At 45.3% G+C, this 14,047-nt stretch overlaps 1 protein-coding gene across 21 annotated transcripts in view; it reads right to left on the reverse strand.

The window, feature by feature from the left end:
* Window positions 1–14,047, reverse strand: part of RBFOX1 (RNA binding fox-1 homolog 1) — a 1,465,188-nt gene that overhangs the window by 1,001,825 nt on the left and 449,316 nt on the right. For 2 of the 21 annotated variants that reach the window (XM_083414136.1, XM_083414142.1), the window contains exon 1: window positions 374–906. The exons of 17 other annotated variants lie outside the window; for them this stretch is intronic. In XM_083414136.1, the coding sequence (XP_083270262.1) occupies window positions 374–376 (3 nt within the window). In that variant the 5' untranslated portion in view covers window positions 377–906. Of the gene's footprint in view, window positions 1–373; window positions 907–14,047 lie in introns of those variants that run through there. 2 more of the 21 variants (XM_083414146.1, XM_083414140.1) reach the window with 2 other exon arrangements.

Genomic DNA, 14,047 nt, shown 5'->3' on the forward strand with positions numbered 1-14,047 from the left:
GAACATCTGGTTATTATGTATACATGGTAGCTATCATGGGGGGGGGGGAAGAATCACATCTAACCTAAAATCACGGATGAGGATGGGAGATGGGAAGGGTGGCCCACCCCCAACACATTCTTGGAAAGAATACTGGCAACAGATAGAAACCTCTGGAAGAAGTTCCTTACTACAATCTCATTTAGCCACAAGCTGCCCCAGCACACCTGCGATGGGCTAAGTGGGCGGGGAGGAAGAGAAAGCGCAACACCTGGCTCGCCATTGGTCAACCAGCCCTTGCCCCGCCCCCTGCCCCGCCCTCCCTTAAAATGAAATTGAGGCCAAGTCTGCCTCTCCCCAAGCCCTCGCCAGCCAGGGGCCCACTTCCACCTACCATACAGAGAAGCGCGGGGCCCCCAATAAGTTCTCCGGGATCTTCTCTCCCGCTCTCTGTCCTCCCGTCGCGTCCAGATTCGTTGGCTGAGTAGAGTTGAAGATGGGCGAGAAGAAAGTTGGCGCCTTTCGCTTGCCGGGCAGAGAGTCCAACTCAGGCGAAGCGGAGGAGGGCCTGAGGGGGCGCAGGGCAGCGCTTCTCGCCTTTCCCCTCCTCCCTCAGGAAGGAGAAGCGCCGACTTCTCAGGTGCTTCCCCTCAGCAGCTTCTCTTCCTCCTCGACGGGGCGCGAGAGCTTTTTCCCGCGTTCTTTGAGGGGAATGAGAAAACTTCACTCGCTCGCCTCGCTCTGTTCAGCCGCTCGCGAAGTGGAACGAGGGAGAGGAGGAGAAAGAGAGCTGCGCTTGGGTGCGCGAGATTGGGCGCCAAATAAAAAGCCCGTTAGTAATAATAATAACAGTAACAATAATAATAAAATACGAAAGAGCAACGCACTCTGAGGCGCAGGAGCCGCCAAGCTGCCGCCTAGTCTGCGCGCACGCGCGGTTGTCCCCCTCCCCCCCTCGCAAAAAAAAAGAAAATACTCTTTTTCTGAGGCGAGAGAGGATAGCCGAGAGGACTGCGGAGCTTGGGACGGGTGCGCGCGTGCGCGGGTGTGTGGGGTCGGCACCTGAAGAAGCGACTGAGGAGCCGTCGAGAAACACCTGGCTGGACTGGAGAATTATTTAAACAGCATGCATCCCCCCAACCTCCTTCCTGGTCGTTCAGGCAATTCCCTTCCTGAGGAAGGCGTAACTAGCACTCCTCTCTCTTCATTTTTTAATAAAACCCACCCCCGTCACGAAGGTATCTGGCAAAGCTGCGGGGAGACGGAGAGAGAGAGAGCGCGCGCGCCTTTTGGAGCCGAGGGCGGCGCGTGCCGAGTCTGCGTCCGCGCGTGGCTCCTCCGAGGCTGGAGGGGTGTGTGTGTGTTAGATTGACTGAGGGGAGGGGGGTGGGATTCCCAGCTGAGGGAAGAGCTGACTTTGGCCCGGCGAAATAGGGATTGAGAAGAGAGGCGCTGCTGTTGTGGCGGCTCTTCTCTCTCCCCCCCCCCCCCCCCACAAGCCGGCGCTGCGAAGTGGCTCGGAGAGGGAGGTGACCTTCAAAGGGGTGGGGGGGGGGGGCTGGGGAGATAGATGATGAAGTGTGTGTGGAGGCGGAGGCGGCTGCTGCTGCGAGATCTGCGCGGCTTTTAGCACAGCCCACGCGCGCGGCAGGGGGTGGGGAGAAATCGCAAAGCGAAACGGCCAGCGGGGTGGAGAACCTGCCCAGCTGAAGGAGCGGCGCGGATCGCAACACCTTCCGCGCTCGGGGAGGGTGGCGTAAGTCTCGCCTGCCTCTTCTCTTCCTGCCGCCGCCACCACCGCTTCTGCTGTCTGCTTGCCACCGGCTGTGCGCATGTTTACTCGGATGTAAATCCCCCCCCCTTTCGATCACTGGGCTTTACTCCCGAGGAAGCGTGTAGCTGATTCTCTCCGCTCGGGAGTTAAGATCCCGGCATCCGCGTCTCACAACTACAAGTGTGGGTTGATGGATTTGGGGGGAAGCGAGGTTTAAATGGCAGGGGAGTTGGGAGGGAGAACCCACGATTATCATCATCATCATCAACAACAACAACAACAACACTACAGCGTGGAGGGTGGATGGGGGGGTGGTTAGAGGATAACCCCCGTCCCCTCAACCGACCTTTATGCGATCTGTAGGCATTTTCTACCGAGACACAAACGTCCCGCTACTTAGCGTGTTCACAGGACACTTAGATTCGAGAACAGCCTATAAGGGTCCGAGAGATGGGCGTAAGTCATCCTAGCTCAACTCTTCTGGAGTTCATTGCCGTCCCCGCCCCCTGCCCCTCCAACATATGAGAGGAGAGCGGTGAATCTCCCAACATTTCTTGGAGGAAGAGGGATGTCATAAGTCTGCGCTGTTGTTGATCTATTACATTTTATCTGTTTATCTGCCCTTACCTAACAACATTCACAAGTTGACAATAGTAGCTGCGCAGAGGCTGAAAGGCACTTTTGGTTTCATGTGGGTGGGCAGGGGTTGTGTGCATGTGTCAACTAAGAACACCTTTGATGTAAAGGTGCCTCCTTTTTAGAACACCCTTTTGCCAACCTAGTACCTTCCAGATGCTTAGGACTACAACTCCCATCAGCCCCAGACCTGGGGTTGATGGGAGCTTTAGTCCAAAACCTCTGGAGGTTTGGCAGCAGCTGTTTTAGTAGCTCATTGCTAACAGTAGCCTGGCACACAGTTGTGTTTTTGCAGGCATGGAGTGATGGAAAAACCCTGCGCCTTAATTTCTGTTGTGTGGCACAGGAGCAGTCTGGGAGCAGGTAGTGGCAATCCTCTTTTGGAGCAGGAATTTTGAGGAAGCCATCCAATTACATGGTTTGAAAGTAGGAGTGAACACTTCCAACTTGGCTCTGAAGAGGGGAGGAGAGAAAGCTATTTCTATACACAGCCAGAATCTGGACTTTTGTTACGTCAGAGTTAGTGAAATATAAAGTCACTTAAAAGAAACTTTAGGAAATTATGAAAGATAAATACAAACTAATGAATCATCTTCCTTTATTTTCTTTCATCTGTACAAAAGCATAAAATCAAACCTCCCACCACCGTCAATTAGCAGGACTGTAAATGCATACAATTTTCAGTGATTTTCCCCTCCGTTGTTTAATTATAAACCTAGAAAATTATACTTAATTCCTAGTTCTGTAAATATTCAGGTGTGAGAGTAGTTACTAGTCATGAATAATCACAGGGGAATTAAATGGAACTAGTCTCTTGGGTAAAGGCAATCCCCTACTTCAGTAACACCAGTGTAGGTGCCTTGAGAAATGAATAAATTGAAAGATGATGCAAGCAATAAAATATCCCTTGTGGAGGAGGTTGCCTGTTGGATCTCCATGTGATTCACTGTTCTGACATTGCTGCTTCCCAATTGGCCTCCAGTCGGAGGCACATAATTCTGCCACATCTTTGTATTGGTTGTACTGGGCAGCTAACAATTATCTTTCATTTATTTATTTTTTACCCAAAAAATCTTCTTGGCTTTGAGTAGTTTCACAGGAATTAAATCTTTATATTTCAACTACCTTTTGTCCCCACCCTGCACTCAGCTCTCACCTGTGGCTCCTAGAAGCTATCAGCATGTGACAGTGGCCACACCCCGGGGCCAGCTAAACCAGGTGATTGTAGCTGATGGGTCTCAAATCACTGGTGAGTTAGGAAATTCTTTTGCATGTGAATACAGGCTCTGGTGGATTGAGCAGACGAGACCAATAGTGGGTCCAGCAGTCAAGAAGGTGGTTTCTGTACATGCCGCAGAGGGAAGTGAGGTGCAGATGGGGCTCATCACCCTAACCTGGGAAGGGAGCCCATCTAGGAGAAGGAAAACTGATCCTAGAGCTCTGCTGCCTTGTGGGATATCTGCAGGAGAAGAAAAGGTTGAGGAGTAAACCCTACAGAAATCTGGAGTGGACTTCCCAAGACAATTTAATGGCACCTTTTACACCCCCTTCTTGCAATTCCTTCAGCCAAGCAGGTGCCAAATGGCCAAGGCTTGCATCCCTTTGGTGCCCCTAATGCCGTGGTTTGACTCCACCCCAGAGATGAACTCCATTGTCTCTTGAGACAGAGGACTTCAGCAATTGGACAGCTCCCTCATACAAGATGCAAAAACCCAGCAACTGTTCTTTCAAGCAGGGATTGAGAGCGAGGGGTCATCTAGGTGCTGCTGGACAGCTCCCATCATTCCTAACTATTGGTTATGTGGGCTTGGTTTGTAGGGAGCTGAAGTTGAACAGCATCTGGTTTTCCACCTCTGACTTAGCCTGCACAGCCAGTGTACAGACCAATTCTATGCATATGTCTGCAAGCAAGTCATATTGAATTCAGCTGAACTTTCCATCAGTAAGTGTGCAAAAGATTGCATATTCCTTGTGCTCTCTGTGAGAAGTCTTTCACTCTATAGAGTGTGCATACTGCATACCTGCCTGTGACCATTTAACGGGGTTCTACTTTCCCCACTCCAAGTGATTCCATAAAATTTGTTCTGCAACCAACCATTATCTGACATGGGAGTTATCACACTTTACCATTCTTTTTATCTCCTAAATATTTTGCATTTTTAAAAGTTGCTGCTCTTTCTGCAGCTTCTAGATGGGAAGACTTGCAGAGGGTGGCCAAGTGATTTGCTCAGCATTAAGGCATAGCCAGGTCTGAAAAGTCTCCTAGGGATGTGTGAAAGGCAAGTTTCTAAATAATAAACACCACCAGGAAGCTAGTGGCTTAGAAAATAAGGGGTCTATTATCCTCTTAATTCAGAAGCATAACTCCCATGATGTTAACGGTGCACCACATAAAAGAAAGAGCGTGGGCCCTAAATTATTATGCTGTACATTAACTAACTTAAGTCACAAATGCATCACACAGAGTTGAGTACACAAGGGCTGCAACATTAGCATCTCAGCAGACACACAGCTTTGTTTATCTGTCACTTAAAACCTTGAAAACAACATACAAGTTTTATGTTGAGCTGCTAAAGACTTGTGTTCCTTTTAGAGTCTATGAAATGTATGGAGAGAGGAAGAGAGGTGAGCTGAATGAGGAAGTAAGGGAGCGCTTACCAGTAAGGTTTCAAATACTCATTAATACTTGACCAGTAAACTAATTAAATGTTGTATAATGTAATGGTTAGAGAACCAAACTAGGGGTGGTATTCAGTGCTAGCCCTACTCAGAGTAGACCCATTGAAGATAATATAAATGGTTCATTAATTTCCTACTCTGAGTTTGACTAACACTGGATACAGGCCTAGGGCTGCAAAAGTAGACATGAGCTCAAATCTGCACTCAGCAATAAGAGCTCACTGGACAACCTTAACCCAGTCACTATCAATCTGAGCTATTCTGCAGGGATGCTGAGAAAATTAAACCCTTTATGCAATCCTGAGCTCCTTGTGAAGCCTATTTGGGTCCTGTAAAGTCTATCAAGAGGAGACAATCACAAAGGACAGCTGGTATGAAGCTGCAAAGTTTTAAAAAATTGTACAAGCAAAAAAACAAATACTTGGTCACATCTTAATTATTTTACAATAAGAAAGAAAAAAAACCTCATCCCCACCCCAAAGGAGTAGTCAGGAATGTGAAACGCTTTCCCCACAAACAGCTGCTAGACCTGTCTGCAATTTGGCAGTCTGGAGGTCTCTTCTGCCTATAAATGCCATCCACTTTGGCCAAAAAGGAAAAAAAATCAATTGTAAGATTCTCCATCACAGTGAATGGGGAAACACATTGTTTCCTTTATGCAGGAGGAGCTCAGAACTCAAAACACAGACTGAAATGGAAAGAGCAAAAAGTGATTAAGAAACAGATTACAAAATCATTAGTCACACATACAGACATAAGGTGAATCTTGCAGCCTGTGCACACCCCTACTATCCAATAGGGATACAGGTGGTGCTGTGGTTCAAACCACTGAGCCTCTTTGGTTGCTGATCGGAAGGTTGGTGGTTCGAATCTGCACGATGGGGTGAGCTCCCATTGCTCTGTCCCAACTTCTGCCAACCCAGCAGTTCAAAAGCACACCAATGCAAATAGATAAATAGGTATCACTGCAGCGGGAAGCTAAATGGTGTTTCCGTGTGCTCTGGTCCTCTGTGTGCCAGTAGTTTAGTCATGCTAGCCACATGACTCAGAAAGCTGTCTGCAGCCAAATGCCAGCTCCCTCGGCCTGAAAAGCAAGGTGAGTGCCGCACCACATAGTCTTTTGACTGGACTTAACCATTCGGGAGTCTTTTACCTTTACTACCCAGTAATAATGCTAACAGTACAGTAGGATAGATAGCAATGTATTTTAGCCTCTTGTGTGCCTGCTGAACATTGGGTAATCTGTACTTTGCCTTATGTAGCAATCTGATTGGAGCATTAAACCCTTTAGCAGAAATAGAGCTGAGAGTTCGAGTTCTTCAGCTGGCAGTGAGGGCCAGGACACAAGCTCTTCATAATCCCTTTGCTAGCTTGTCCCCAATAGGGGAAAGAAAACCTTATCTCTGCAGATCTAATGTTACACAGTATAATCCACACTCGGGGGCATGAAGCAAAAAGGGTTTGATCTTCTCATTTAGACATCAAAACAGTTAATTAAAGATTATATGAGAATGCAGAAGGGTTCATGGTGCGCCACTCACAGTTGCTGATTAAGAAAAACCTTATTCTCACCAGGAAATGTGCTAGTAATTGCTGGGAGAGTTACAAGTGCTAGATTGAAGCCTTTAAAAGCCATTAACAGACATCTTTCCAGCACAAGGAAAACAGGTAAACAAGTTAATATGCAAGATGAAGCATTGTTACAGAATTATCTGGTGGCCCCATTATAAGAACACAGGGCTGCTTGTTATTTCTGGAAAAGGAACTTGTTTCAACAGACTCTTCAGTTTGCTAGGGATACTGTAGAGTTGGAAAAGGTTTAGAAAAGGACAGCCAAACGATCAAGTGGGTTGGGAGTGACTCTCCTATGAGAAACGATGGCAGCATTTGGGGCTTTTTAGTTTAGAGAAAGGTGAGTAAGAGGTGACATGATAAAGGTGTATAAAATTATGTTTGGCGTGGGGGAAGTGGATAGAGAAAAGTTTTTCGTGCCTCTTTCATAACACTAAATCTCATGGACATCCAGTGAAGCTGAAGAGTGGATAATTCAGGACAGATAAAAAGAAATCATTCTTCACGCAGTGCACAGTTAACTATGGAACACGCTCCCACAGGAGGTAGTGATTGCCACCAACATGGATGATTTTTAAAGAGGATTGGACAAACTCATGCAGCATAAGGCTATCAATGGCCACTAGGCACAATGGCTGTGCACCAAACATAACACAGTAATGCTTTTGAATACTCTTGTGCTCAGGTCTTATGTTCTCAGGCCCTACTTTCCCACAGACATCTGGTTGGCCATTCTGAGAACAGGATGCTGGGCTAGGTGGGCCATTGCCCTGGTCCAGCAGGCTGTTATATTGTTAGATTTGTCTAGGAGGCTTATTGGCCTACAGCTCACATTCTTTGACAGTTCTGGCTCCATGATAGGGCTGGGAAAAAATTTGTTTGACACGTTTTTCACAGTGGACCGATCCGATGCTTTTGAACTTGCTTGTTGATCAGAACACAACTCCCAGTCAGAGTGTGCACTTCCACAGACCTTGCAATGTGTTTGTGTATGAGTGTAAAAAGCATGCCTAAAATTACATAAGAGATGTGTGGAGAGATGCAGAAAGTGCAAAATGTTAATTTTACAGGCATATACATCAAAGAGCATTAAAAAGTGTGTATTCTATGTACACAGGATGCACAAAATGGGTCAGAATGGGATGCAGTGTGATGGAATGGGTTGGTGGCTGATGCCAGCAAGACTGAAACGGAATGGAATTAGCTGCTCAGATAATCCTTGCTTCAAGTTAATGCTTGCCATGTCATTACAGCCTGAGCCAATGCATGTTTACCCAGGAGTAAGTTATGTTATTCTCCTGCCAACCTAGCAGTTCAAAAGCACGTCAGGTGCAAGTAGATAAATAGGTACCACTCTGGTGGGAAGGTAAACGGCATTGCCGTGCACTGCTCTGGTTCGCCAGAAGCGGCTTAGTCATGCTGGCCACACTACCCGGAAGCTGTACGCCGGCTCCCTCGGCCAATAAAGCGATATGAGCGCCGCAACCCCAGAGTTGGCCACGACTGGACCTAATGGTCAGGGGTCCCTTTACCTTTAAGTCATGTTATTCTTAGGTAATCCTATAAATTTGCCCCCTTAGCCACTAGACAATGGCAGTTCGTTGATAGTAGATGTAGTTACAAATGAAGCAAAATGCATCCATAGAAAGCTAAATCAAAAACACTAGTCACTAATCCTGGCACCAAACATATCCTTTACATCAGTGATATTTTGCCCTTTGTGTGTGTGTGTGTGTGTGTCACAGGGAGGGAGGAATCATGAGTTACAAAGGAAATAAATCAGTCTAAAGGTCTGTGCACAAAAAAAGCATTATATTTAAAGCAGGGGCTCTCCACTTGGTTCTGACTTTTGACAGGGTCTTTTCAGCAGTGCTTCCCTGCTGAAACAGAATGCCCTCCATCATGAGGTACACCTGTCTTCATCATTATTAACTGGTGCAGGGAGCAATGGTCAAAGGTGGTGGGAGTTGTAACCTAACAACAACTGGGTAACCAAGCCTGGACAAGGCTGCTCTGTCACCAGCCTTCTCCTTGGGACAGGCATCCCCAACCTTCGGCCCTCCAGATGTTTTGGACTACAATTTTCATCATCCCTGACCACTGGTCCTGTTAGCTAGGGATCATGGGAGTTGTCATCTGGAGGTTGGGGGTGCCTGCCTTGGGAGGACGGGGAAGAACAATGGCCAGGGAAAGGAAAAGATGGCAGTGAGGACATAAGCATTTGAATCTCCTCTGACATTTGAGTTAACTGCTTAAAGGTGGTATTCAATGCTACCCTGTCTCAGTCTGCCATTGCTAACTTGGGCTTATTAATTTCAATGGGTCTACTCTGAGCAGTACCTAGTTGACCACAACCCTGAATACTGGTTATGGAGGGGACACAGTTTGGACCTGTACCTGGATTATGTTCTCAGACCTACTGATAAACAATTTTCTTTTTTTAGGTGGCCCTCCCCTCAACCTAATGCTATGAGAGAAGGAGAACATTTTTCTTTTTCTCCCTATATATAGTTATCAAATTTGCAGACTTCTCCAAAGCCAATGTAAATGCATTTACCCAACAAGGCAGTTCAGTGCAAATGTGCTAGAGAGCATATTGAACTACTTGTAATGAAATGTACAACCTTAAAAACAAGTAAAGTGTATTTGTGGGAGCTGCTGGTGAATTATGAACGGGGGTTTTTTTTGGTGGCGGGGTTGTTGTTACTGTTCCCCCCCCTCTCTCTTTGTGTGTGTGTGTGTGTGTGTGTGTGTGTGTGTGTGTGTGTTAAAAACACTTCATAAATCTCCAGGAAAAAGTACCTATTGCATTTCAACCATTAATATATTTTTAGCTGTTTATTTATAAGCATGATATCCTGTGCTCCAGATAGTTCAAAAAATAGAGCATTGCCAGGAAATTTAAATCTGGATGGCCTTAAGCATTATATAATCTCAAATAGAACCATTGCAATCAATAGGACTACTTTCATGTGTGAGGTTGTGTTTAGTCTACAGTCCAAACACACTTACAGAACAATACTGTGGTCTCTGGCAAGGCATCACAGGCAGCAAAGGATTACTTGGTTACATAGGAATAAATTCTAGTGGAGCAGCCATGGTGCACAGCAATCCTGGTTGGTAAAAAGAAAAGCTATAGTACCCGAATCTACTTACTTTCCTTTCCTTTCCCTCTCCCCTCTTTTTTAGTTGTGTTGTAAGCCTCCGGGCAGGGACCAACTTGCTTTTTTTCCATTTCTGCACAATGCCTAGAAAACTTGAGGGTTTTTTTACAGATGAAAAACAGTAGCTGCAGAGAATAGTGCCTCAACCCAGCTTTCTTTAACCTGGTGCCCTCCAAATGTTTCTGAACTAAAACCATCATCCAGCACCAGACAGAAATCTTGTGAATAACCTAAACAATAATGAATCGCTTAATAATGGAATAAAAAGCCCTGCTAGATCAGATCAAATGCCAAAGTAGTCTGGCATCCTCTTCTCACAGTGGCCAACAATATGCCCATGGGAAGCCTTCAAGCAGGATTTGAGTGCAACAGCACTCTTTCCACTTGTAATTTGCAGCAACTGGTATTCATAGGCATAACACCTCCAACAATGGGGGTAGAACATAGCCATCAAGCCTAGTAGCCTCCAGGAATTTGTCTAATCCTCTTGTAAAGCTATTATTTGCATTTACTAAGGAAAAGGTAATAGAATGGAATTCATTGTGACTTGTTTCCAAGTAAACCAGGTTAGGATCATGCTCCCTGACTGCTAGCAAGCAAACCACAATGATGTGAACACTATAGATCATTTCCTCTAATCTGGCCTTGTCCACAAACCCTGCAAAATAACCCATAAGTGCAAAATTCTAGTCATCCTAGCAAATACATGTCACTCTCCAAACACAATGTTTTCTCAGGAAATTGTTTGTTAGACAAGCATTTGCATAACGAGTCAACAATATCCATTGATTCCTATCGGAAAACGTATAATGCATTCCCAAACATGGAATTTCAACCCCCAGGAAAAACTCAAGAAAAACTCCTGAAACCTTGCAAAAGGCACCGAGGAAAGAAAAAAATGCTCTCTTATTTGTTCAGTCTTCCCCTCCCTCCCATCATTGTTTTTGGAAAATTGGCTGCTGTGGACCAAAAAACCCACAAAAATTAAGCCTGGTTTAAGGCTGCTTATTTCTGGGTAACTTTTGTTTATGTTCTGGTGACTTCTAGCTTAGATTACTGTAACATGTTATATGTGGGGCTGCCTCTGCAGACAGTTTGTGAAACTTCAGCTGGTGCAGAATTCAGCAGCCAGGTTGCTCACCAGTGCAAGATATAACATATAACACCAGTCCTGGCCCAACTGCACTGGCTGCCAATTAGCTTCCAGGCCCAAGGTGCTAGTTTCAACCAATAAAGCAAAGACCATCTGGGCTGTGAGCCCTGGCAGACCTGCTCCCTGCCTTGCAGGCCTTTCCCCACATGCCTGGGAGGCTGAGGCTCTGACTGACTTCTTCTGCAAACACCGAGGCGGCTGAACAGAAGTTTTGGTTGGAGTATTGTTGAGGGGTGGTGGTTGGTGTTGTTTAATGTTGATTTTTAAAAAATATCTTTATTTTGGATCTGATAATTTAAATGGAAAATGTTCAATTTGGTTCTGTACTTTTTGATGTTTTCTTTATTGTTTATGACCACTTTTGTTATGTTTGAAGTTATGTATTTTTTATAAGTTGGGACGTGGGTGGCGCTGTGGTCTAAACCACTGAGCCTAGGGCTTGCTGATCAGAAGGTTGGTGGTTTGAATCCCCGCAACGGGGTGAGCTCCCGTTGCTCAGTCCCAGCTCCTGCCAACCTAGCAGTTTGAAAGCATGTCAAAATGCAAGTAGATAAATAGGTACCGTTCCGGCGGGAATGTAAACAGCATTTCCATACGCTGCTCTGGTTTGCCAGAAGTGGCTTAGTCATGCTGGCTACATGACCCAGAAGCTGTATGCTGGCTCCCTTGGCCAATAAAGGAAGATGAGCACCACAACCCCAGAGTCGTCCGCGACTGGACCTAATGGTCAGGGGTTCCTTTAGCCTTTACCACAGTTTTAACTTTGGAAAGACGGTGCATGCAAATAAAATGATTGAGCTGATTAAATGGATCAGGACCACAATACCTCAAGAACTGACCTGGATCCTGCAATCATCATTTGGCACCCCTTTTTCATATGCCTCCTCCATAAATGTTCTGGAGGGTGGTAACATGAGAATGAACCTTTCCTGTGGTGGTTCCCTGCTTGTGGAATGCTCTCTCCAGAGAGGCTCATCTCTCACCTTCATTACATATCTTTAGGCACCAAACAAAAACACTCCTCTTTTCCCAGGCCTTTTTAAAATTAGCCTTTTAAACTGGGCAATGGGAGTGTTCTTGTTCTTGTTTGTTATTTTGGTATGTTGTTGTTTTTTATGTTGTAAACGACCCTGTGATCTTTGGATGAAAGGTAGCATAGAATGAATGAATGAAATGTTTGTTTGTATTCTTACACACATGTATGACTGTTTCCAGCAGCTCTCAACCTGTGGGTCCCCAGATGCTGTTGGACTACAACTCCCATCATCCCTGAGCTCTGGTCTTGCTAGCTAGGGGTGATGGAAGTTGTAGTTCAACAACATCTGGGGATCCACAGGTTGAGAAAGGCTGGTTTAGACCATGGGTAGGCAAACTAAGGCCTGGGGGCCAGATCCGTCCCAATCGCCTTCTAAATCCGGCCCGTGGATGGTGTGGGAATCAGCGTGTTTTTACATGAGTAGAATGTGTGCTTTTATTTAAAATGCATCTCTGGGTTATTTGTGGGGATAGGAATTCATTCCTCCCCCCCCCCCCAAATATGGTCTGCCCCCCCACAAGGTCTGAGGGACAGTGGACTGGCCCCCTGCTGAAAAAGTTTGCTGACCTCTGGTTTAGATATCTGAATCTATGGCATGCCTACCAAAGTTTGGGGACTAATTCCTCATGTTTGGATAAATGAAATTTTGTATAATGAGCATTTGGATAGCAGGACCTACGTCTGGGGTGGTCTTACAAAGCAGTGCAGTCATTTACCTTAGTAGGAATATTAGTAATATAGTCACAGGCCTTATCAAGTGGATTGTAGATGGGCACCCACATATTTTTTTAAATCAACTGGATATACCACTGTGCACCACAGCCTTGCGAATACAAATGATGCCAGCTCCATGTTATCCTTAAGAGTCTGTCATATTTTTTTTACCAGCTTCTGTATATCAATATCTAGAAAAATAGAGGGTTTCTAAAAATGCTAATAGTTTGCAGATTACTGTAATATGATGTAATTTGATGTGATTCAGTTTGACTCCATCTGACTAATGGTTTTGTTATGAGTGACGAGGTTAAAGCGAGTGCAGTTTGCAAATAAAACTGCAGGACTACAAAAAAAATAATCATATAGTTCTACTGTGTCCTTCTATGGAATTTAATGCTATGAAATTATGACAGAGGGTACAAGCAACAACTGTAATGATGTTCTCACACTCCCCTTCCTCCTATTTGTGACAATTTCTTGATTTCCTAAGAGCACACAAAGAGCCTTGCTAAATCATCCCAAAGCCCAATTACCATGACCATAATAAGCAATAAATTTATTAAGTGGTCCACCAACCCCCTCATGTACTCATCAGTACATATGAAGAAACTGCTGAATCAGCCCAACAGCCCATCTCTTCCAGCACAATGTTCTTACAGTGGCCAACCAGATGCCCCAATGAGAAGCCTACAGGCAGGACCTGAGGACCACAGCACTCTTTCCACTTCTCATACCCCAGCAACTGGTCTTTTGAGGAATGCCACCTTTGCTACTGGAGATATCACAGCACCTCAGGACATGGCCATGGGCAGTTGAGTGGCATGTTAGGGATGGACAGGTCTGTAAATGATGATTTCTCTCTATTTATCTTTTTTTTTTTCTAATTCTAGAATCCTCAGGAATATTCACCAGCATTCTGGTGCTCATTTTTCCTAATATAAATGCTTTTTTGTAGGGCATTTTGCCTATCACACACACTTTGCAGTATTTTGCTAATTCATGTATGTTATTTTCACATGCTTGTATTGCATACAATAACCCCACCCCTTTCCACACATTTTATGGCTGGAGAACTGCATCAGAAAATTCAGAGAAGTGCAAATTTCAAAGCAGCACATAGCTGAATTATGGAACTCATTCCCACAGGAGGTAGTGATGACCACAAGCTTGGATGGCTTTATAAAAGGAACGGACAAATTTATGGAGGAGAAGGCGATTAGCCATGATGGCAATGCTTTGCCTCCAAAGTCAATAAGCAGCAATGTTTCTAGATACCAGTTACTGCAAACTGTAGGGTGGAGAGTGCTGCTGTGTCCTGGTCCTCTTGAGGGTATCCC

The sequence above is a fragment of the Podarcis tiliguerta genome (assembly GCF_965153285.1).
Source record: "Podarcis tiliguerta genome assembly, chromosome: 14".
Lineage (NCBI taxonomy): Eukaryota > Metazoa > Chordata > Lepidosauria > Squamata > Lacertidae > Podarcis > Podarcis tiliguerta.